At 45.3% G+C, this 24835-nt stretch overlaps 2 protein-coding genes across 17 annotated transcripts in view; one reads left to right on the top strand and one right to left on the bottom strand.

Annotated features, from left to right (window-relative positions):
- Positions 1-1519: 1519 nt before the first annotated feature.
- SENP8 (SUMO peptidase family member, NEDD8 specific) lies at positions 1520-9140 on the bottom strand. 4 transcript variants are annotated; one of them, XR_012043933.1, is made up of 3 exons: positions 9045-9140; positions 1825-3912; positions 1520-1724 (listed from the first exon to the last, which is right to left on the bottom strand). XR_012043933.1 is itself a non-coding variant. In XM_072871183.1 (2 exons), the coding sequence occupies exon 2, from the start codon at positions 3867-3869 to the stop codon at positions 3231-3233; it is 639 nt and encodes a 212-aa protein (XP_072727284.1). In that variant the 5' UTR covers positions 3870-3912; positions 9045-9140; the 3' UTR covers positions 1520-3230. The 4 variants fall into 4 exon arrangements, 2 of the variants coding, with proteins under 2 accessions (XP_072727284.1, XP_072727285.1); XR_012043932.1 differs by having other exon boundaries at positions 1520-1745; XM_072871183.1 differs by having other exon boundaries at positions 1520-3912.
- Positions 9141-9321: 181 nt separating this feature from the next.
- Positions 9322-24835, top strand: part of MYO9A (myosin IXA) — a 186491-nt gene continuing 170977 nt past the window's right edge. For 6 of the 13 annotated variants that reach the window (XM_072870639.1, XM_072870643.1, XM_072870644.1 and 3 more), the window contains exons 1-2: positions 9338-9467; positions 10273-10339. The gene's annotated coding sequence lies outside the window, so the exon portion shown is untranslated. Of the gene's footprint in view, positions 9468-10272; positions 10340-24835 lie in introns of all 13 variants that reach the window. The other 7 variants (XM_072870650.1, XM_072870651.1, XM_072870652.1 and 4 more) reach the window with 4 other exon arrangements.

A 24835-nucleotide genomic window follows, 5' to 3' on the forward strand; every position in this document is an offset into this window, starting at 1 on the left:
GACTCTCAAGCTGGTGGCAGGGCTACCCTGGGGACAGTCGATGCCTGGGGAGGGTGCTGAGCGGCAGCCCCATCCTGCTGGGGTAGGCAGGGTGAGTCTTCCTCCTCCTCCTCCTTCTCTTTCTCCCTGAGCGTCCGCAACCCAAATCCACCCCTGCCAGCCTGGCCCATGCAGCAAAATGCATGAAAATGGCCCAGCTTGAAAGCCACAGCGGAGGTGGCTTGGCTAAGTGGGGACCAGGGTGGTGTCACCTCATTTTTTTTTCAGGAGATTTAGCACCCTGGGGTGCCGGGGTGGGTCTGTGGTTTGGCCATGTTTCTGGCCAAACTATTGAAACTGCTTCTTCAAAGCCCCGGCATTATGGGGCTGTCAGAGCCTTTGATTTTGTGGGTGACCTGGCAGATGAAAGGCACTGTCCTGCTGTTGCCCCATCCCCGCCGGGGACTTGCCCAGCTCGTTTTGCCCATGCAGCTGCTGAAATGGGTTTGGAGCGTTTGGGGTTGTTTTTTTCTAAAAACTAGTTGGTACTCAATGGGTTCAACCTTAAAGTGGGGCTTGTGGTCCTGAAAATGAGGTTTAGGATTGGGGTTTTTTTTTTTGGTCTCATGTGCCCCGCCTGGTGTTTTTTGGGTGCTCTGCAGCACCCAATAAAAAGCAGGTGCATGGGATCCCTTGTCCTCGTGCTGAGCCCGGGCCTGGCATATGACAGTGGTGACAGCCATCTCAGCTCCTCTTGGAGCTCTTTGGTTAAAGCCAGTGGTGGGACAACCCATGGGTGCAGTCAGCTGATATGGAGGAGGTTTGGAGGATCCCAGGGGCAAGCTCCCAGTGTGGTTTGGGGGGGTCTCTGCTGCCAGGAGCTGGTTGCAAGGCTCTGGTTTTGTTTTCCAGCTGGTGTTTGCCTGCCTGGTCGGTGTGTTTGTTGTCCCAGTGACGCCCTGCTTGAGCTTATTTACTTTTCTTTGTGTAAAGAAATGCCACGTAAAAGCCTCGGGTGCAGGAAACGTCCCTGGGTGCTCACCTTGCTGGCTCTGGCAGCCCTGCCCCATCCCTCGGGAATGGGAATGGGGATGGGGATGAGGAGCATGGGGTGCCCCCTACACGAGCATAGCCCCTGCTCTTGAGTCGCCCGGATGCTCCCCCAGTTGGACCCACCATCCTGCCTTCCTACCTCCCCTTCTGCCTGCACTCTTCCCTGGCCCAAATCAACCCCTAAAAATATGATTAGGAGATTAAATGAGCCTGTATGGCCTCCTCGCTATTGCACAAGGTGCTGGCGGAGTTGTCCCCAGGCTTGCTGGCTCTCCAAGACCAATTTGTTTGGTCTCCAAGACCAGTTTCACCCACTGCAGGGCGCAGAGTGGCTGCAAAGCCGCTACAAGACCTGAGGCTCTGCCTCAAGTCACAACCCTTGCGGCCGTTGACGCCATCGCACAAGAAACGGTGGTGCAGCGGGAGCCAACACTTGTTAGCGGGTACCTACATGAAAGACAGGATGATGCTGACAAGCACATGGTTTGGTTTGAGTTTTATTCCGGGCTGGGGAGAAAGGCAGGCTCCTGCGGTGGCAGTGATGTTGCTCCGGTGAAGCCCCATGTGAATCCCCTTCGGCGAGCGGCTCGATGCCATTTTGGCTCCATCCAAGCAGTGGAAGGGGTCTTCCAGGAAGGGCTGGTGCTCAGATGGATGCCCTGGCTCACTGGCTGCTCTCCTGTCTGGGCAGCCTAGGAAGGACAGGAACGACCCTGACCCTCATTTTGCCCCTCCACTGTCTGTGTGTGTTTGCTTGGGTGTTTTGGGAGAGTCTGGGCTGTGACTACTTACCTTTCTCTCACCAACAAGGGAAGTTCAAGACCTTCCTACAGTTGTCACCCTTGGTGCTGTGCTGGTAAACACACTGGTCGGGCTGGGCTGGCAGTAAGATGGGTGAAGAGCTCCGGGTTCAAAATAATCCTTCCCCCTTTTCCGAGGGTTATATTTAACTTGGGTTTCCCTGATCCAGTTGGTGCACTGGGGTGTGGTTGCTCTGCTAGAAACCACCTGAGCAACCTCCACTTTGCTTCTCATGAGATTAGAGATTACTTCTTATCCTGCAATGACATCTCATTTTAATTTTTATTTTCCTCACTGCTAAGCCTCTCTTTTAATGAGAGGATCTGCTCTGAGATCCCAGCCATCACCCAGCACAGGAGGAAAAGTGTTTCGATTAGAAGTGTATTAAGGACTTCTTGGGCTTCAAGGAGACTGCAGTTATCTTTGGCTTTTATACCACAAACTCTGTCCTTTTGTTCTCCCTGGTGTGCTTTTTATCTTGAGTAACAGAACTGGTTTGTGCTAGAGGAAGCAGTGACGGCCTCATATGCTCTGAGCACGGCAAACACTAACAAGGGTTGGGGAGTGCTGACAAACCCTCCTCGAATGGAGACAACCTAAAATCCTAATGAAAAAAAAAACAAACTTCAAAGAGTGAGTGTCACTTTTCATCTCAATTAAGTTTCCTTTCCTAGGATTGGGTTTCTCAGCTTCCTATTAATCTTCCAGCAGTTCAGAGTCAGGTTTTAATTTGTAGTAAGAGCAAGCAGGGGTGGGGGACCAAAAAAAAAAGCTACCACTGTACAGCCTAGGAGCACCTATCTGAAGAAAACTGATTTTCTTTTTGCCTTGTTCTTTAATTAATCGTAGCATTTCCTTTGGAGTCTCATCTTTTGACATCGACATCTCAGCGTCAGGTTTTCAGGGGTAAAAAATCCTTGCTGCTAAATCTTAGACTGCTCAAATACCACTAGTGGGAGGCACAAATTAGAAGTAGCCATGATAAAGCATTTAGGGGCTTGGTTTTAAAGGGCATTTGCTAAACCTGGCTTGGAACAGCAATGCCTGTAGCCAATTAAAGCCACCTAACGAGGGCATGTTGCCTGCTGGGCAAAGGTGGAGAAGTCTCTTTAGCAACCCATTTTGCCACAGAGATTAGTGTAAAAATTCACCATCGAGAGGAGGATTTCTTTGAAAGCAAAGAGACTTTTCTGGTTAGAAGTTCAAAGGCCAGTGATTTCCAGAGGGGACTAAGGCTTTTCTAGGAGGGAACAGGGTGTTTGGGGAGTGTAGCCATGCTGGAGGGGTTACATTCTTCTTTGGGACAATCCTGTGCATGGGCATCACTGTCAGGCACTGGGGGTGCTGCCTCGTGGATGGAGAAGGCAGTTTTGGGGGGGGCTGGAGCTGCATCTCCATCACTTCTGCGCGAGTTTTGTGACGAGAGCTTTCCACTCCGATCTCTTCTGCGTGATGTAGGAGGGAGTGAGGAGCTGCAGCAAAGGCTCTGGTCGGTCCCTGAAGTATCCCTGACACAGAGCCTCCGCGTTGCAGATGACGTACATCCCACAGTCATAGCTGTTCTGCTGGGCAGGCGCCTTCTCCTCCACAAAGGTTGCTTTGCCCCCTCTTTTGCCCAAGAAGGCCTCCAGCTTCCCCGCCACTTGCTTGGCGTGGACAGAGTTGCATTTACTGTGGGAATCGTAATGGGTGAAGCACTTTTTGTCCCTGAAATAAACCAGTAAGCTCCAGTGGGTGCCCCCAGCAACCTGGTTGGAGTTGTCATTGATAGGCAAGAACACCAGCTTCTTGTGGAGAAGGTCCAGCGGTTGAAGGAATATGGCTATTTCTTCCTGACTAAGGGCACATTTAATGAACTGAGTCACTTCGGGGCTGATAAAACAAACCTGATCGCTAAATTCTTGGAACTGGTGGTTGGTGAAGTACTCGAAGGCAAACCCGATGATGTGATCATTAAGCCAGTTTGGAGGGTCTAGCAAGGCAACGTCCGACTGCCTCAGCAAACTGTCCATGTAACTGAGAACAACAGGGTCCATCCTGCGCAGGTTGGGGCCGCAGCACTCCAGGAAACTTCAAAAGCTGAAACATAGAAAGGGAAGATGAATTAAGGAATTAGATCACACCTGGGACAAGATACAGTGCAACAAACATCTCAAGTTCCTTCTCAGCAAGCAGTGAGCCCAGGTTTCCCAGACAGATATTTGAAGGACCAGAGTTTGAACTATCTGCCAGATGAGCAGATGGAGGACACGCAGCTCCTCATCTGCAGCATGTGACAGGTTGAGCTGGGCTCTTCTGCTGCTCTAGGAGCAGTGCATGGCTCTGATTAGATAAACGTTTCATCGTTATGATCTTAACCTCAAAGCAAAGTGATTTCAAAGCAGTTCTTGCTTGGGAACTGCAGGCACGCCTTCAGTTCTGTGCTTTGCACAGAAACTATACGTGATCTAGGAGAAGTCAGTGTTTTGGTGTTTCAGTGTTTCACCTGCACTGTAACAATCACTGTAATTCTTTGCATCACTGATATTCCTTAAATAAAACTCTTTTCAGGGCTGACAGGCATACGGTCCCTTTTGCCTAGCAGATAGTGCCACAGCTTGGTGCCAGACGCATGACCTGTTCCAGGAAAACCTGCTGGCCCGCCAGCACAGGAGGCAAGGCGGCAATGAATAAAGAGAAACAAAGCAAAACAAGATCACAAAAAACCCAGTTCCCTACCGTGGGAATCTTTAGGAAAACTCTCTACCTAGCTGGTAGATATTTCAATAACACAAGTACCACTGAAGCTGGATGGTCTGCAAAATACCTGTCATTTTTTAGCTCAGGTTTTAACTTGCCAAAATTTTGCTCACGAAAGGAGAAAGCACTTGTGGGTACAGTACACTGAGGGGTGAAGATCCCTGCAGGCTTCCACTGGTGATGTCCACCTGCAAACAGAAGTGACCAGTCATGCCGACCCACTCTGTCCAATCTTTTACTCCGTTATTTGTCCAGGCTACATTCTTCCCTCTTAGTCCGCGCCTGCTTTCCACAAATAGAGGCTGCTTATCCTTAAAAAGGCATCTGGAAATTTAAGTAGACTGTAGCACCTCGTTCTCCCCACCAATGTGTTTGAGGATGTACTCAAGGGACTTCAACAGGTCTTCCAGGCAAGACTCCTGACTCCTCTCCATTTATCAGGTTATCTGACTATCCACCAGTTCTGGTCTTTCTACCAGTCATATAATTCCTTTTCAGAAGCTGTTGCATTTGCTGCCTTTGCATCCCAGGGGGATTAAAGCATGTTTTAAGAAAGAGGTTGTACAGCATGCTAGGAGGTGCTACTCAATACACAGCACGAAATACTTGCTGGCACCAGACTAGGAAGAGATTTAGGAAGAGATCTTCTGAAGAGGAACTGTTGATTTAAACCCGCTTTATCCACCCTGATTTTCCTTTTCCTTTGCTCTCGCAACCCCCAGCCTGGGCTCCTCAGCTGCTGCGATGCACCATTGGCACCTGACGCTTCTTTCCTTGCTGGGACAGGGCTAGGAATGCCACAGCTCGGGACAGCGGTGATGTGGAGCTGGTCTGGCCTCACCCTTTCCTCATCTGTGCCAAACGCAGCATGAAAACATCTTAGGATTTCTTAAAGCACCATGTGAAAACTAATAATGATAAGATCACTTTAATATGATTCACTATAAATAAGACACTAATTATCCATTATGATAGGGGGAAATAAAAAAACCCCCAAGTGTTGTTTACATGTTAGGAAGAAGTAGATTTGTGCTTCTTATTGTGATGTGAATAATGAAAAAAATCCTTCCTGGCCAGGTATGCATAAATTAAGAGATTTATCTCTAAAAAATCTTGGCAAGGTCAACATTGCATGTGACTTGTAAATAACTGAATGGATGAAGCATGCTGCATGTGTAATAAGTCGGAAGGAAGGGCTGAGGTAGGGTATCTGGGGCTTGAAAAAGCTAATAACTATTTGCGTATGGCTGATAGATCCAAGACATGCCAAGCAGCAAGAGTCACTGAAAAGGAAGGGGAGCAGTCCTTGTTATTTATACTGAGCCAAACACAATGATATTTGGACATGCTTCTTACGTTAATGGGCTCCAACTATTTCCAAGTTTGTGGAGCAGATCCTTTGCAACAGCCTGCAGTATAAAAACAAAACAAAAAATCTAAACTAAGTCCCAGCAACTCTGTAGCATGCCTGAATGTAGTCTTGTTTAAAGAGCTGTATATCCTGTGAGCCTAGAAGTGACCAGTTTGCGGGTTTAACAGGGTCACTGCTGAAATACTTTTTGTACGTGCCCACACAATGCCCCAAATTTTCCTTTAGTGCCTGTTTTTTCTGCTTCATCTTCTCCTAAAGATGTACGAAATACAGCAAATAGCTTCCGCTCTAGTCCAAACGGGATTATGGGCTAGGGAAGAAAGCATGCGTCCTGTATTCTGTTAATTTTCCACTCTGCAGAAACATTGTTTGGTTTTTTTGGGGTCAAGAAAAAAAAGAAAATACATTTGGCAGCTTCCTACAGTCAGGAAGGGAGAACGGTTATAGCAAATGCTTAATTGCCACTAGCTACTACTTTTAATTTTATTGCCATCTGGTATTTGTGAAACTGCTTGTGAGTTCTGCAGGATGACTCACCACGTGCAGCGTACAGCTTAAAGGAAAACCCTTCATAGGCTCGGATGCCTTTCAGAGCTACTTAAGGTAAGCAGCAAGGACCAAAAAAGCGTACTGGAGCTGTGAAAAGCCATTAGGGTTGTTTTGTTTGGGAGAACCTCCCTATTAAAGCAAAAGAGGAATCCACAGAGAAGCTGGGCCATGGATCTGAGCACCTCTGACGTTAAGGGGTGTTGAAATCCAGTCGCACATCACAAGCAGCTCTGCTCAGACACAGCCAGGCTTTGCTTCCTGAAGGCTCAGGCACACTCGGTTCAGAAGTTTTCATAAAACTAGGAATAAGTACTGACGCAGGCCTGAAACATTTTTTGTAGGTTGCCAACAAGAGTCTTGCTTGTTCATTTTATTTGCATATTAGTAGTTGGAATTTGTGCAAACCCTCTGTAACCCTCAGCTTCTCGGAGGGATATTCATCTGCCCCGTTTTGAGTGCTAAGATGAGAACACCAGGGAGAAAAAAAGGAGCATTTCAATAACAATGTCATCAAGCCAACCAAGATGAAACCGCCCATTTTGTTTATAGATTTGAAAATGGTGCCATCTTGCATCAGTATGGCAAGAAGTCAAGTTTCTCTCATCTCTAAGTTGTAAAAATTTAACAAATAAGCTGCTGTTGTTAGCGCAAGTTTGATCCATAAACTGATGGGATTCCTTCGTGTCCAGGATGCAAGGCAAAGCCTGTGTTTTGCAATACTTGACAAAAAGCGCCCAAACCTATATTATTTTCACAACATAGAAGACAACTACCTTCTGCGTGTAGTTGTTGCCTTGCACTCTGAAGGCAGCACTCGAGAGTCAGAGAATGGAACTCCCTAGTAACTGAGCGTAAACAGGCAGCGATGGAGCAAAGAGAGCATAAATTAAGGATGAATCAGATTCCTAAAGTCTATTTTAATAAATTAAAGGTGCTAAGAACATCCAGAGTGAATATTTTAAGGGGCTACATCACTAAACTCCTGTACCAAATTTAAAGAATATGGAGGTAAATACAAAAAGACACCTGAAAGACAAATTATTTGGACTTTACCAGGGAAGAGTGGGAGGGACAGAGAAGTTTTCGGCAGCTTGGCTGAGGTCTTTGGAACAATCAAGAGTAAAAGGCCTCACGATTTAACCACCAGACCATTGCCTTTTACTGGAAATACAGTTCTTAGACCCCGTATCAGCGCTCTTAATAGCGGTTGTTGTTAATGGTAGCAAGATCAGACAAGGAACATCAATTTCTATTTATCGGCGTGAGCTGGGCTGGGCTACTGGCATCTGAGTCTCTGTACTTACCTGTCCCCTAACAAAGCAGAGAAGAAACTCAAGCAAAATTAAACAGCTAAGCCAGGAAAGAAGCGTACTCATCTACTCTTTTGTTAAATATAAGCAATCTCTTTGTAGCCTATAGATTATAATTCCTGTATGATACAAGAACAGAGCCTTTGCAGGTTCAATAGGCCCTGAATGCCAGACTCAGAAGAAAACATTCATAATTTCTGTATGCACAGACAATGCCCAAACCTTTCTGTTCCCAACAAATTCCCCAAACCAGACACACGCAGCTGCTCTACGCAACCAACCTCCAGAACCCTGCTTTGTTTCACAACATCTCATGGGGCAGTAAACTAAAAGCCGGAGGAACTGCACCAAACACTACTAAATCAAATGCGTTTTGCTCCCCAGGATGGGGTTGGCCAAACCATTAAGTCTGACAAGGAAAAAACCCAGCGACCTGAAGGCCTGAGGATGAGAGATGCCACCAAGACTCTCCCAGAGGTCACAATGAGAAACCCCTCAGCTCGGATCATCAAAATGATGTTAAACTGGATGTTGATGGACTGCATTCACCTACTTTGAGAAAGAGTTTATTCAAGAGAGTAGTGGGAAGTGCTGGGAGGGAATATAATTTGCCTGAAAGACCTAAAGGTCACAGGAATTCAGTCATGAGAAGGAATTCGGACAGAGGAATGGATTTGGGTTGTTGTTGCCTTGTGGAGACACGACCCACATGCTTGACCCCAAGCTTGTCCCGGCGGCTGGCAGTTGGTGCTCGTCGGGATCAGAGCATGCAAGCAGCCCCCCAGGAAGAGCTCACTTGTCCCGCTGCTGCTTCTAAGGAAATAAATGAGAATTAAGGGAAGAGAAGAGGGTCCACCCGGGCTGGTGGGACCTGGACTGGGGCTGGGGTCAGGGTCAGGGTCAGGGTCAAGGCCAGGCTGGGGAGCAGGGCTTGGCCCGGGACCAGCTGGTAGTGCCACTCCCTACGAGCCCACCCAGGCCAAGCGGTGCCCGGGCAGTCCCAGCTCGACACCCGGTGCCGGTAACGCGGCTCTACGTTTAACGATTTTAACCATTTTCCCTCAAAATGCGCGGTGAAGCCTCCGGGCCCGGTTGAGGCCGGCACGGACCCCCAACGGCTGCGGCCTGCGCGCCCACCGCGCACAACAACCACCGCCGGGGTCCTACCGACACCGCTGTTGCCGTGGCAACGCCAGCCGAACCGGGCCCAGCCCGGCCCTCCCCGCGCCGCCGCCGCTCACCTGCCGCCTCATAGCCCGCTCACCCACCGCGGAGCCAGCACCGGCCGGTTGCTGCGCGCTGCCGTAAAGCTGGCAGCACCGCGTCGTAACGACCCGACGGCCGCAGGGTGTGCGCAGGTGCGGGAGGAGGGGGGGGAGTGGGTGCGGCCTGAGGGGCGGGGCGATAGGCGGGGCGGGGCGCGCTCCTGTCGCCCCCTCCCCCCCAGGCGGCGCGCGGGCGGTGGCGGGTGCGCGAAGGAGGCGCGCGCGGGCAGTCGGGCAGCGCCCGGGCGGCGGCGGCGGCGGCGGGAGCGCCCGTTCCTCCCCCGTCCCGTCCCCCACCGAACCCCCCCCCTCCCCCCCCTCAGCGGCGCCGCGCGGGAGTCTCCTCAGCAGCAGCGGCAGCGGCGGCGGGCGAGGGATGCGCCGCGCCCCAACACCCAGGTGAGCGGCGGGGCAGCAGAGCGGGGCGTGTGCCTCCGGGTGTGTGTGTGTGAGGGGGTAGCGGCGGGCGCGGTGCCCGCGGGCGGTGCCGCCGCTCAGGGTCGGGGTCGCCGCGTCCGGCTCAGCGTGAGGCGAGTCCCGTTGGCGCGGCGGAGCGTCGCCCGGTGCCACTGCGGGGCCGGCGGGAGCCTTTGTTCGGCGGAGGAGGGCGAGTCCCTCCGGTGGCGTAGGGCTCCCCACGCCCTGCGTTCCCGTGGCGTGTAAAGATGGCTGGGCTCACGCGAGCTTCGCCCCCACGCGTGACCGACCCGACCGACCCCCCCGGTGCGCAGCGGCGCCCGGGGAAAGCAGCGGGTGCAAGGTGCGGGACGGCGCCTCGGCGGCTGGATCCTGTCCGCGGGCCCCGCGTGGGCTTCCCCACGCGTGGGAACGCTGAGGGTGGCAGCGGGGCTGCTGCTTTTTAATTCTTCGGTGCCAATACGCTGCAGTTTACACCCATTTTGAGGGTGGGTCGGACACGCAAGATGTGAAAAAAAAAACAGCTGGGGGGGAGAGCTTTTACCTCCCTTACTGTTTCCAGTGTCACCAGTGGGTCCGTGGGCTGGCAGCATCCCCACAACCCCCCCCCCCCCCGCCCCGAGTGGGGAAACAGCCCTGACGCCGTGACGACGGGCGCTGTGACGGGACTGGGTCGCGGTTGCCACTGTCGTTTTTGGCAAAGGAGCAGCCTGTTATGCTGCTAAACGCGAGCAGCATTATCAATTCCCACCCCATCTTAACGAGATATTTCTATTTTTTAATACAGTATATGAACCTGTGGCAGTCTGCTCCCCGGCACTCCAGACCTTTATGGAAGCGCTGCTCCTTTGAAGGTTAAAAAAGTCGATATTTCTTTCTGGAATTTTCCTAAACGTAGCCGAAATGGCCTTTGCTTTATACCCCCCAAACATCCTCCAATGTGACTCATGGTAGGACCTGCTGTAAGTTCAGAGCCAGGTGTTTTGCCACCTGTCTGCTTATAGATTGGCTTCCTGCTCCTCCATTTACATTTTCATATCCCGAAATCAAGCTGAGATTAATAAAGTTGGGAGCGTGAGCTCAGCAGAAATCATGGCTTTCACATCCCTGGCTGCAGCACGCGTTACCCTGCCCATCGGTGTAGCGGCATGTAGCGGCAAAGGAAGGAGGAGGGCACTGCTACGGGGAGACAAAATAGCACGGCATTTTGCTAAATCGATAATGAAGTGCTTTAATAAATCGCTTTGTTATTAGGTTATTAGTTGGGGAAATGGGTTTCTGGCTGGCTCAAACGTTTTCCCGGCTCTATTCCCTGGGGAGTGCTAGGAAATGACAGGGGAGCATCGTCTTCTCGTCTCTTCTGACAAGACGTGCGTGGATGTGGTGGTGATGGGCTGTGAATGCTTAAGCACGACCTTACTGAGCTAAGCTTAGCCACAGGCACCAGTGAACTCCTGCTGGGGTCAGAGAGGCTGTGTTATCACTGAAGAGCATCTTCTCTTCAGCCCGTCATCCTAGAGTTACACAATAATCACGGTTTCCCCTACGTCTTTGAGTAAACTTATCCATTTCAGTGGCTTTTCTTATTTTTTAACATTTTTTAATTAAAATAAGAGGATTTTCTTTGTATTTTTCCCTTATGAAGGCTCTCCCAGCCTTCGCTGTCACTCCTGGCTGTGATTTTTTTTATCCCCAAGATCATTTTGGAAGCTGTCGGTCTGGCTGCTGACAGTAGGGAAGGTAATTCAGCAGCCCTGGCACACGACTAATAAGTTTTTTTTTCCTGGTCTATCAATGATGATGCAACTTTACTTATATATATATATTTATTTATTGTAATCAATGTATAAATCAGGATGGCTTTAGAGATGTTTCATCTTTATTGAAAGGCCTATGGTCCATCAGTGGTGCCTCTGAAACATCTGAAAAAAGGTTTACTTGAATACCCTGATTCTCTTTATTTTTTTAAAAAAGTATTAAAATATAAACTTAGCTTTGCAGAATGTGCCTCAGTTATTTCTTCTGTGCATGTGCAGCTCCAGTTATGATTTATAAAGTTCACATTTTTACCTTTTTTTGGTGGGGGGGGAAGCTTTAAGATTTAAAGGTGTCAAATGGCTGATGTGACAACTGCTGTTGCGAGATCTTTTACAAACACCGGCACTTATATATGCCACCTAAAACTCAGGCTAGCAAACCTTTGGGATCCTTTGCTAGAAAATCTAACCATCTAAATGTTTTATGCCTTAATTATTTTTATCTAGAATGTTCATTAGTGAGTGTTCATCACATTTGCAAGAAAACCTCTGAGAATGTGAAGCATGCGAGGTCAGGTGCTTGGGAAATGTGAAACCTGAGGTTACCTGTGCAACCTTAATTTATCCTGTTTCGAGGTAGGGCTGTACTAGAAATCCTAATTGCACATGTATGCCACTTGACTTTTGAAAGGACGGTATCCAGGTCTGGATGGAAGAACAGATCGCTCCTCCGCATCGCCCGCAAGTCAACAGGGGGAGTACTGGGAGCACAGGGATGGTGCTGGTCCTGCCACTGGTTTTGCAGCTTGGCACTACCACGCAGCTGGTGAGGAAGGCTGGGGTGCACCATTACAGCCTTGGGACCAAGTGCGTCAGGTAGTCCTGAAGCCTTAAATACCTTGAGTCTAGCAAAATTGCTAGCGAAGGTGAACTGAGAGTTTCTAAAGCCATTTGGGTGGGGTTTTTTGATGGGCGTAGCTTGGCCATTTTCTGCCAAATTCTAGTTCTTGCTTCAAACCATGGAGCTTTTGGATAGAATTCCTTTAAAAATACATTTATTGGGGAGAAAACAAGGTCGTTGAGCCACTTGAAGCATCTTAGCTGGTCAAACTCAATTTCAGAAATTCCTGCATCCCGTTGGTTTATAAATAAAATGGGATTGCAGTGCCACTTGCATGCGAAATACTCGAGAAGTATGAAGGCAGACTGAGTGCCTGAGAAGAGCTTCCTTCTGTGGGAAGAAACCCCATCGTCTTTAGACAGGTTGTTTTGCTATCATGCCACCCTGAGGTTGAAGGCACATTTGTTATGTAGTTTATGAAGCTCCCAGCCTGGTCCTGGAGTCTGGCTCCCCAAGATGGGCTGGGTGCAGCTTTCGGCTTTAGAAAATGTTTTTTTTTTGTGTGTGTGTTGAGCTTAAAAAGAGCATCTTATTTTCTCAGGCTTGGGTTCTGCATGCCTACATTTGCTTAACTTCCTCTTGAGTGAATGGGATTTCTCTCTTCTCTAAAAAGTAAACATAAACATAAATATTTAAATGATCGTGGCTTAAGTTTGCAAATTTGAGACTTTCTCTAGCATTCCTTTGGACAAAAGCAGTATCATCAGAGATTTTGGTTGTTCCTGGGTAGTCCCCTGCTCTGGGAAGACACTCGTTAATTGTTTGGGCTTCCTGCTGCATCTTGGCATTCAAAAATATTACGCTGTGTTTTCAGGTTAGATGTCTGGGATTATCACATAGCTTAGGTATGGGTTTCTTATTGAATTGTAAGGATGAAATGCTGTTGATGGGATGTCTATAGATCATCAGAATTGAGATTATTTTTATGATCCTTTATTTTTTTTTTAACACTGGCCAAATTTTTCCATAGGCTTTGGGTATATGTGTGAAGGCACAGGTGGTCAGGATTTAGAATATATAAACCAAACATGTGAAACTCTTGCCAGATAATGGATAATAACAGGAAAAGAGGGAAATGGAATAATCTTTGTTTTCTCTATGTGACTCTTAATATTACAATCTTGCTACTGTGTTTGGCAGGTCGAATGCCATGATGTGATGTACATCTCACTCCTGTGATTGTATTGATGTCTTAACTTCTGTATCTTAGGAATCGAACATTTAAAAGCAAACTCAACAAATGATACATCCTCAGAAAATGTCAAAATTCAGAAAGGAAGCATATTGAACAGTGATTTGTAGAATTTAACTAATTTTTTTATCTGTTTTTAAAATATTATCAAGAGTTATGGCTCTGCTAGTCATCATGGTAGTATTTTTTTTTTTCTGTGGGGAGGAATACTATGACGGGTACCTATGGAAAAGTCTTACAGGTGAAGTGAGACCTGTATGGCTTTGCCACAAATGTTTTTTATTTTAACAAAACCCCCATGATTTTAATGCTACCCAGTTGTGTATTGCTGCTTCTAGATTATTTTTTTCTTTCCATCGCTTTCCTCCGATGGAGGACTGTAGGATTGTTCAGGTCAGAAGGGACCTTGGGAGACCACTCAGTCCAAAATCCTGCTCTGAGCATGGCTGGCTGTGAGGTCAGACTGCTTTACTTGCGGCTTTAGATGTCTTAACATTGGTCGTCTTCCACCTGTGGTTTGCAGATGGCACGAAGGGAAGGGAAGGGGAGCGGTTTGAGCTGTGTTGGGTGGAAAGTGTCCAAGGAGAACAAGATTATACATGATCCATGGCAGCCCTTGTTAATGGAGCACAGCCTTCCACTTGCAAGCATGTTAAACTTCCTCTTCCACTGCATTTCCATGATTTCATTAAGCTGATCTAGTAGCAGGCTTCTGTTGAAAGAGGATCTGACCTGGCTGAAGTTAATCTTGGGAGAGGAATAGGGATAGTCCTTGCCTAGGTTGATTTGCTGATAATCAGCCCGAAGCTGGCAAGTGGCCGGTGCTGCAGCATTTTGGTGGAAACTCCTTGGAGGTGAAATGGTCGCATGCCATTTTTCTAGGCAAAATGAAATAACAAATAAATACATGTAGATTGAAGGATTGTCATTACTCCCCTGATTCCTTTCTGCCATTAAAATCCTGAATTGTGGTTTCTCTTCAGGCATGGATGAGCATCCCTTTGGAGAGGATTGAGGCATCTCTTTCTTGCGTAGGGTTCTCATACACCTTTGGCTGTTCACGCCGTGCCAAGGCATGGCTTGGCGCCGGCTCTGTGAAATGAACTTGTCAGTCGTTGTTTCAGGCTCTGTTGGTGTTTCTTGTCAGCCCTTTTTAGGGTTTCGCTAAGAGCCTCGTGAAGAGATGGAGCTAGGTCTCCTGCCAAGCCCATTGTCTGTCAAAGGAGGTGAGCCTTAAGAGTGGAAAGCCTGTGGTGTGCTGAGGATGCCCCAGATACAAGCTGGGGTGCGCTTGGACCCTTTGGGCTACGACTCTCTATCCTCTACCAGGAACATTGATAGGGTCTGCTTGGTTGTATCCTGTCACTGTTGATGTGAGATAAACATGTGGGGAAGCTCCACCAGCTGTGTCTCATCCGAGCTCTCGTCTCATCCGAGCTCTCGTCTTGCACTGCTGCTGAGTTATATTGCCTTTTTTGCAGCATGTGCCTGATTTAAAGCAAGCCATGGGAGTAGCTCTGCCGTGGTCTTCCTTCATCTCTCCATTGGGTTCTGGTGTACATTTAAAGTGTCTCCTTCAGGTCCCAGAGGAGGTTTATGAAATCCCTGTGGGTGTTAAAGGTCCCTAGGAATAGGCTGGCTGTAGGTGTAGGTCAGTGTAAAGTTGCCTGCATTGAGGGGAGGGCTGGATCAGGCCCTTTCAACCCTGGCATATTTCGTGGTTCAAACAGGGTGCTCAGCTTCTCTTAGAGAAATCATCTTGGTTTCCATCCTACAATTTGGAGTTACTGCAAATACCTGTTAGGACCAATGGGGAATAGAGCAGTGATCTGCCCCTCTTGGATACTGTGTACAGTAGCAGAGGAAAAATGTGTTTTAAAATACACAAATTGTAATGCTCAGAAGTACTGCATTTGGTGTGTAATGGGCTGCTATTCAATATTTTCACATCTTGATAGTTAACTATCTATTTAGGACCCAACTGAGCATACTGGATATGTGAATACTGGTTTTTCTTATGCTGCTACTTTAGTTACCACCTCTATTAATGTGAAAATGGCAAAAATATGTGGGTTTCAATGTCAGATTTGAATCTTGTTTACTGATCTTTCCACCTTGAATTGCTTCTAGTATACCCCAAAATGAAGTTGAATCAGTGGTAGAGTTACTCCTTCAGCTGCCTGTTTAGTCTCTGCTTTTATCCACCAAACATGGTTAATCTGACAGCCCCTGTGCTGTTTTTTAATCAAAATTCATATGACTTTCTTCTATTAGTTGTGAAGCATGACCTTTGAAAAGGTATATGATCCTGGATATGATATATCATGGTCGAGCATTAATGGAAGTGGAGTGTCTAATCCGTATAGATATATCTTTGAAAAACCTGAGCTTTAAAACCAATGAGACCATAAATGTTTTTGATAGACTGCCAAGAATTCTTTTATTGTATTCAGCATCTACACAGTTAGTTTTGAGGGATGAACTTAAAACAAGTTAACCGAAAATATTTACTTTAGAAGACTTCTGTAAGTGTACTATCTTTTCATACTTTACATAAATATGTAGACCAAAATAAAATTCTCAAAAATGCTGACATTTTTACTTTTTACAGTACTTGCTAAGAACTGTTAGGTTGGCTTATGCTTGTTGGGTGCATAGGACAACCTCTCCCGGGAGGAATTAGTAAATGATTTCATTGTTAAGGAATGTGGTCCCATTAGGCAAAAATAAATAAATAATTGAATGCAATAGATCTTTAGAAACATAGCACTTGATCAAAACAATGTCAACCAACTTTTAAAGATTTCAGAATAAGTATTTTTTGGAAGAGGGAGGTTATGTTGGTAAATAACCCTTCTGGGGGTTTCTTTGAGAAATGTAAGTGCAGGAGAGCCAGTCCCTGCTCCTTAATTCACTGATTGCTCAGTAAATGAGGGATAGTTATGTGGGTTTTGTTGCTGCTAGTGGTGGTAAGGATGGCTGAACAACTCCTACTCAAAGAGGGACTTGGACAGACATCATTTAAAAGCAGAGCCGCTGTTTCTTCTGCTTCTTTTCATCAGGAAATAAAGATACAGCCCTGCAGTGGGAAGGGCTGGAGAAGGATGCAGTGGACAGGCAACTTGGTCTGCATTTGGGCCACCTCATTTGCAAGGGCACACGCTACCTGTTTTCTACCTGTTTTATCCTTCATGGGAAGACCGTTGCATAAATAATTTGTACAGGCAGGGGCTTGCATTTCCTATCAGAAGAGCAGGCTTGTTCACTGTGGCCATCGCCTCAGATAATCTTATCTGGAGGCGCTTCACGGTGCCTGGAAGGTGAGGAGATAGAAGGACAATGCAGAGCAGAGGTCAGGTTTGAGGTGCTTGCAGCAGATAATAAGGAGTCTTAAGAGTTTTTCTAAACTATGAACAGAATGAACTAACCGAAAGCAAGTATGATTTTATAAACAAAAAACACTTTTTCTCCTCACTGCATAACCTCGTTCAACTCTAGTGATTGCCAAGCGCATCTTTACTTGTCAAAGCACAGGACCTGTTTCAAAGCGTAGTTGCACTTCTCCAAATACATCTCCAATTTCGCTGCGATCTGCAGTGATTTGATTAAGGAATTTATTAGTATTAATAAATATTAGCAGTAATATCTCTTCTAAGCCTGAAATGTTTTCTCTAGAAATAAATTGCCAAGAAAGATGACTTAGCAGCAGTTGCCCATCACTGGCCCCACCATGTTTGCTGCCACTCTTTAGAAGAGGCATGGACTCTCTATTCAGGGGCACATTCAGACTCAAATCCCTTTCTAATTACAGGATGGGAGCTGCAGGCCTGCCTTCAAATGTATTGTTTCTGAGTTCAGCTGTACTATATGTTCTGTTTCGATTCCTCTCCCTCCATTTATGTGATTTAAATACCTCTCTCGAGCTGTTGCTATTTGTCTGCGTGAGCAATACAATAAATAAGAGGAGAAAAAAATATATATACATTAAAAAAAAAAGCACCTCCTGAAATGGGTAAGGATAATGAGATAGAGAAAAAAGTGAGCACCAAAGTCCATGTCTGGGGTATTGAGAATTCATCCTCCCACCTAAAAGTCTTTGCTGGAAAGAAATAAGATCTGAAAACTGAAACAAGGGGGGAAAAAAACACCCTGCCTGAATATTTTACTGTATTTTGTTCTTGTTGAAGGAAGGTGTGAATCTCGCCTGCAGTGTTTGCTGGCTGGGTTTTTAGCAACATTAGGAGTTCCCTCCTCTGGTTTCCTTCTCTGTGGTGCAGCTGTCCTACTTGAACGCTGCTTTCATTTTTGTTTTGTCCGGGAAGATGTGAAACTTGAGGAGTAAATGCTGAATGAGAAGTTTTCTGCACTTGTAGTCTGGCGAATGGTCCCACTGTGAGATCTCCAGTGCTAAATGCGAACCATTTTCAATTGCATGCAAAACTCGTTTAAAAACTCAGTTTAAAAGTAGCTCAGTGTTGATATTTGTGATTCAGACTGTGTGGTGGGGAGATTGCAATCTTCTCTCTTGCATTGTGTTTATTTTTAGTAAAAATGAAATCCTTGAGAGAATATCTCTTCTTTCAAGCAGGAAAAAAAAAATTGAAATTAAAACCTGCAGACGTGGATTTAAAATGTTTTAGGTGCAGTTTTTCTGTGTTAATTTAGAAATTATTTTCACCTGAGCATGAACTATCCTCTGCACTGAGAAAGGTCTTTTGTTTTGTTTTTTTTGTAGGACTGGATCAACTTTCTTTTCTGCTGTTTAGGTTTTCTGGGAGCATTAATCTACATACTTTTCTTTCAGGTATGCTCTTCAAGGGGTAGAGGAGACAAGTATTCAAAAAACTTGAACAATTTTCCTTAGGTGAAGGATCATTACAGGTTCAGATGCTGCTGTTATTAGTGAGACTCCCACCAACTGCAATTTAATTTTCTAAATGTATAAACGTTGAATTTCCTGATTGTTATGGAAGTATGTGTAATATGCATATTTGTGTGCTTTGGGGAGCTGTAGCTCTGAAAGTCCAGCATAATATTTAGCAAATGGCTGCTGATGGCTTTGAAGAGGAGAACTTCAGTCTCAGCTCGTAATGCTAATTAATCACCAAAAAATGTAGCTGTTTTGGTTTCTAAGCTCCATGCAACAAAAAAGCTTTGTGGGGTGCAAAATAATTGTAAAGCTGCGAAGTCAAATGTAAAAGTTGAGCAGAAAGTAGTGAGTTACGGACTCGGTGCACACCAGGATTGTGCTTTGTAGACCTTGGGGAGCTTTTCCTGGTGGGCACCTTCTTCAGGAACAGCCTCTTGAGATGGGTGCTATTTGAACTTCAGAGATGGGAGAAGTGAAATGGAAGGAAACGAAGCTCGAAACTAACAAAAAAAATTCCTCTGATTTAGTTTTGGATCATTGTATTAGGCTGTCGTATCATCCTTATGCGAAGACGAAGACAGAAGATGCTGTGGTGGCATGGAGGATATGGGTCAGGCCAGGTTAGACCTGCAGGCTTTGAGATCACCCCATGTGTTTTTGCTGGCGTTGCTGAGGACCGCTGCTTCGTTCTGCATCTTCCAGTGCTCAGCAGCTCTGCAAATCCAGACCTAAACTGGTTTTTGGGGTTTTTTGGGATGTGGGTGTTTTGTTGTTGTTGCTGGTTTTGTTTTGTTTTCTTTTTTTTCCCCAAGTACCTAAAAATAACAACTCTGGTCCCCTGGTAGGAATCCTTGCCTATTGTAGAGGCAAGTAGGGAAGTAAATTTTCTTTGGTGGCATCTGCTTGCTGATAAGACTATTTTTTTAATGCATTTCCTTTCCTCATTCTCTACATGCTTTCTAATTTCTCAAGAAACAAGGTGTGGGTCCTTCAGGTACCTTAGTGCAAAACTGAATTATTCTCTGCATTTCGTGTGTGTGCTGAGATACACAGCACCGCCAAGTCTTAGGTAGGTGAATTTAGTGTGGACAGCTGTGCAACTGTATATTATTTTGAGGAAAACAAGTATTTTGCTCATGTTACAAAGTATGCCCAATGGATTAGTGTTGCAGGTGAAATTTTCCTTTGGGTTAACTGCATCATTCACTATAACATGCCTGAAAATGGTGAATACACATTTGCTCTTGCTTTTTTTCTTTTTTAATTTTATTTTTGTCCTGAAGCAGTTAATGCTGCAGTGTATGTTGATTTTTGGGTAAAAACAATACAAGGCAGTTGCTGTGGTCTGCAGGGTGTGGCTTGGAAAGATCTTGTTTCTGATTCCCTTTGCTAGGCTGAGCTGGGAAGGGCTAATTATAGAGACAAACTGGGGAAGGAAGAGAACGGGGTCAATTAGAGCATCCAGCACAGTTTCCTTTAAATTAGTGGTTGGGCTGGATAGATTTAAAAAAAAAAAAGAGGCATGGAGTGAGATTTCAAATGCTCTGGTGCAGACCAAGGTCAGCAGCTACAGCAGATGTTTTGCAGTTTTGGTTTGATTTAAGTAAAGAACGTGTTGAATTAGTAGTTTTATTACCAGAATTGCCAAACTGAACTGAAAAGACAGTGGAGATATTACTACTGTTTTTCCTCTTTAATATGTTTTTGAATAGCAATAGGTTGTGATAGTGAATGAAGCAAAGAAATGCCTTGCCCCCAACCATTGAGTAAAATGGATTTTCTGTGAAAAAAGAATTGTGTGATAATTTTAAGTCTTTAATACTCAAGATGTTATATTTTCATAAGAAGACTACTTTGCCCTCTGCATCTTACTGTAAGATGCCCGCCCTTAAATGTAAAATGGATACATTTTGGATGTGTATTATCCCTAGTTGAAGAGCAAACTGGGGCTAAACTTCTTTTTCTTGAGTCTGTCTTATGGGTTTAAAAGTTGTTGGTTGTTTGTTTTATTTTTTTTTTCCTGGATTTATATATGAAGTAACTCAGATTAGAGGACACAGTATTTAAAGAGATGATGCTCTTGGCTTGTAGCTCCGCAGGTGTGGAAAGCAATAAATCCCCTATGCCAACTGGAATTCATGCAAGTCAGTTAAAAAAAAAAAAAAAAAAGCTTTTACAGTGCTCTTACCAGATGATCCTTTCAGTCCCCTAACATTCTCTTGTCTCAGTTTGTCTCCTTTTAGGAAAAAAGCCTTGGTTAGCAGATCCTCTCCATTTCTGCTGTGTATTTTTGCTTCTCCTTTGCCAGACCGCCTGCCTGGCAGCATGCAATTACCAAGAATTGCTGTGCAGAAATGGAGATGGCAGAGCAGGGAGAAAAATCCCAAGTTTCATCTGTGCTTTTCAATCCAGATTGGTGAGTTCCTTCTGCTGGTGGTGTGACTCATCCCGGGCTTCCTTGCTGGAGGCCACTTCTGGCAGGGCATCAAAGGAGCAGCCTATGCTTTCAAACCAGAGCTGAACCAGGATCTTCCTTGAGTGAAGGCTGTTTTTCTGGTCCTGGGACCTCTCGTTTTGCGGAAGATCGTGAGATGCACCCAAATCTCAAGGGAATTAATGATAAACTCGATTAATTAATCCTGAGGGTGAGAAGGTTTCTTCTTGCTTTGAGCAAGACACATACTTGTCCAGAGGGTCTTGCTCAACTGGGGATGAGTTGGAAAAGGCCCTTTGCGATCAACAATACAATCATCAGAACAGTTTTTTCACTTTTTAGTTTCTTTTGTAGAGCATTTTAGGGTGTCAGTTAGGAAATTCTTAGGCTAGGAAGGGAATTTTTGGTTTTATTTTTCCTGAGGGTATAGGTAGAGGTACGCTTTGCTCAGGGCTATGATGCCGGCAGAGACTCCTGCCCTCCTCTCCTTTGTTCTCCTGGTAAAGCTAACAATATAAATGCTTCTCCCTCACTTTTGCTTAAATCAAATTAGCTTTAAACCTTTGAAAGAGTAATTTTTTTCATAAGCTTATTTATTCAGAGCAAGCAGTGTGAGCAGTTCCACCAGGAGGAGTTTAGGATTGTGCCGCCAGCAGGGAAAGACACAGCTGGACCTAGGAGAGGACATTGATCTGCAGGATATGTCACCAGTGACTTGATGCAAGAACCTCCTTGTTGTGAGCTCTACTCTTGTTTTTAGTGATTTTTTTCAACTGAAATGCATTGTCAATGCTTTCTAATATTTCTAATATTATTTTATAAATGGTTTATAGTATTATATAGTATTTTTAGGCTTATTCTACTTGTTTATTGTATTGCCTGTGTGCTCTAGTTACAGCCCCAGGTCTCTTGCAGAAGTTGCAAACAACTTCATCGTTTGAGATGGATCCATAGGGTCTACCAAGGAGGGAGACAAAAAACTATAGGTTAGTGCAGGGTCTTGGCACACCCATAGCCTTGGCTGTGGGATATTTCTGTGTTGTAGGTGTCGTGTAAGGGAGACAAAAGCTTGAGATAATATGATAAGGATGCCTAAATATTTAGGGGCTGCCCCTTCAAATGTGTGACGGGAGAGTCTTGGAAAATCATGGAAGTAGTGTGTTTTTTGTTGTTTGGTTTTTTTTCTTGATGGGTTGGAAATGGAGATGGGCATCCTGAGCTGGCAGAATCATCACCCTCTTGATAGTGATCTTAAGTTATACACAAGGAAGAGCCTTAGAGGTACAGATAAAAAATGCAAAGTTAATTCAGTAAGGATGTATTAGGATGCAAGAGAAGAGCAACGCAGTCGTATAAAAATAATGACTTTTGCTGCAACGTCCTGGCAGGTTGGGGCAGGGTGAGATTGCCTTTCCCCTGACCAGAGGAAAGCTGCTCCCCTGGCTGAGATAAGTGCCTGAGAAGAGAGTTTTACCACCACCACCCCCCCCCCCCCTTGCATTTAGCCCCCTCGATTTTAATTTAGACAGTGACATTTTAAATACCATATCACACTGGTTCCTCTTTTGCTGCCACATTGTTTCTTTCCTTCACCCGCTTCTTAGTTATTTCATGTGTGTGACAGAGTCTGCGGCACAGAGCTGTTATGGTTTTCATATCACCACCTTATTCTGCATCTCTATCGTGCAATCCCTGGAGATTTGGAGGGCTGCTATAGTACTTATAAGTATATTTAAGTACTTTTTCTTATTTTTTTCAGCTGGTGTTGATGTGTCAGTCTGTGCATTCCCTCCTCTCTTTTTGTTGCGCAATGTTTTGTGACAATTTAGGACATTTTAAAACCAAGGTTCCTAATATTTTTTTTCTAAGTCATCAAAGCTTCATATTTGTATTTCAGATTGTTTCCTGCAGAGCGCCGAATTGATTTTTCGCGCGTCTCTGATCTGTCAGCACAACTGTTGAGCAAGTGAAATTTCATTGCATAGCCAAGCTCTTTTTTGCTATTCAGTTTTTGAATTAGCCCTTTAGGTGAGAGCACTTAATTGCAAGGTATTGCGATTTGCAAGGTGCTCAGTATGTCTTACAACTAAGTTGGCTCTATTTCTAATTAAGATTTTAGATGGTCACCTTTAGGTTGTTACATGTGAAAACTGTACCCAAGCATGGAAAGTGGCTTTCTATAGGCAAGTGTGCTGAAGAAGGTAATTCTTTGTTAGGTCCACGTTAATGATTTTAGTGGTCTTATTTAATGTTGCCTGGGTTTAGATTTCTGATCATGCTCAGTGCTGCGAACAATTCCGCCCCCTCCCCCCTAGTATGCTTAGCCTAGTCAAGATGTTATACCCAGGTTTAATTTTCTGTTTCCTATGATTCGCGGTTAACCCTCTTTTCAGGAAATTAGTGGCTTCCTGCAGATTATTTGTAGTTGCTGTTGGCCGAGAGAAGCGAGTTGATGTCTACGCAATGAAATATGATGAAGCGTTTGGGAAGATTAGTTTCGAGGTACCAGGGTGGGTTTTTTTGTTTAAGGCATTGTCAAAGTGAAAACCCACAGCAGCGGCACTTCCATTAATCTTGTTTACTGGTATTTGAAGAATATCTGATGCTATTGTCCGTTCCTTCATATGTGAAATCTAATCTCTGCTTGAATTAGCCTTTGTAATAAGGTTCCTGCTTGATAAGTCAGTAGACAAATATTATGGCATTGCCACCAAGGGCTTTATCCTTCACTGAGATAAAGCAATTGAGCTTGAACGTAGGTTATTTATGCACAGAAAACAGACTTATCAGCATTCCTGAATTACCCCTATTGCAGAGACCGGGCATTCCTGACCCTGAACAAAGCTGGATTTAGCTAGATCACTTCTTCCCTATTGCAGAAATAAAATATTTTCCAGTTTTTCTACGTGGATGGTATTGCTGGTGCTGCCTATGGTGTGCACACAGAAAAATGCGTAAAGAATCTGGTGTCTGTGGGCAGCTCCCGCGTCAAGCCCAGGGCTCCTAGCGCTGTGGCTGAAATATGTGCAGCCTGTTCCCTCGGTGCCTACACGGTCCGGCAACCTGGTGAGGAGGAGGAGGATGATGACAGGGGCCAGAAGCAGATTGTTGCCATTGCAAATAAAACCACTCATCCATCCCACTCCAGAGCAGAGGGATCCCAGAGGTCGAGTATCTTCTGCTGTGGAATGTAACGAGTGAGTCGAGCTGCACCAAGCTTCAAAGCTTGAGTGAGATATGGTATTGGTATCAGAGGGTGGCTGGTGGCTGTTATTTATTTACTTCTGTTCAGGTTTGGAAAGCATAGGCACAAGGCAAGATAAAAATAATGTTAGATGAGGTACTTCTAAAGTATCTCCATGACTCTCCAGAGTGCTGGTGGTTGTGACATGGATTTTTTGGCTTTTTTGGGGGGAAAGTGGAGAGAGAAAATTGCTTCCAGAGGTGATCCTGCAGCTGATGAGGGAGGTAGCACTAGGATAGAGATGGCAGGCGTTGCAGACAGAGGAGGTTTCTTCCTGTCCTTATGCAAAATTCTTGTCACAGCTTTATGCTACGAGGGAATCCTTTGCAAAATAACCACCAGGACACCCCTTGGAGTGCACCCCCTTGTTAACTCTTGCAAAGCATAGCAAGCCAGCCCGTGAAATGGCCGTGCTCAAGATGAATCTGAAAAAAAACTTTGAAGTTCTTCATCATATTATGGGAGATTAAGTAAACTATTCTTACTTCATCATATTTTGATGTAAACTCATTAGCTAACCTTCTCCGCTTTATATTTCTCCGAATTCATATTTTAAATGCCCTAGTGCCACCATTTGGTGGCTTTGATATTAATATGATTTAATTGTTCTTTGCATTGGCGTATAATGGTGCTTCAGTTTGCTCTGGTTGTGGTGCAGAGCAAAGGGACCTGCAAAACCTCAGGAAGGTAAGGCAGTACTGAAAGAGATTGGAGTGTGATGTAGCAGACTCTGCAGTTTGACAAAATCAGTAACCAGATCAGCATGTTGGAGTCAAGTTGCATAATATTCAAGGTAGTCATCAACTAGGTAATTTTGGTGGAGGTAATTCAAAATTCAATTTGAACAGAGCATAAAATATCTATATATTAATTTTGAAAGCTTCTGTGTGTCCAAGTTTTGCTTGGTTTTCCTCTCATTCATGCTCCTGCGGATGTTTGCCAGCAGAACTCA

Source organism: Ciconia boyciana, chromosome 8, assembly GCF_034638445.1.
Source record: "Ciconia boyciana chromosome 8, ASM3463844v1, whole genome shotgun sequence".
NCBI classification, from domain to species: Eukaryota; Metazoa; Chordata; class Aves; order Ciconiiformes; family Ciconiidae; genus Ciconia; species Ciconia boyciana.

What these genes read in the sequence shown, in the direction of transcription:
- SENP8 (XM_072871183.1), bottom strand. Translation starts at nt 3,869, where the DNA reads ATGGACCCTGTTGTTCTCAGTTACATGGACAGTTTGCTGAGGCAGTCG.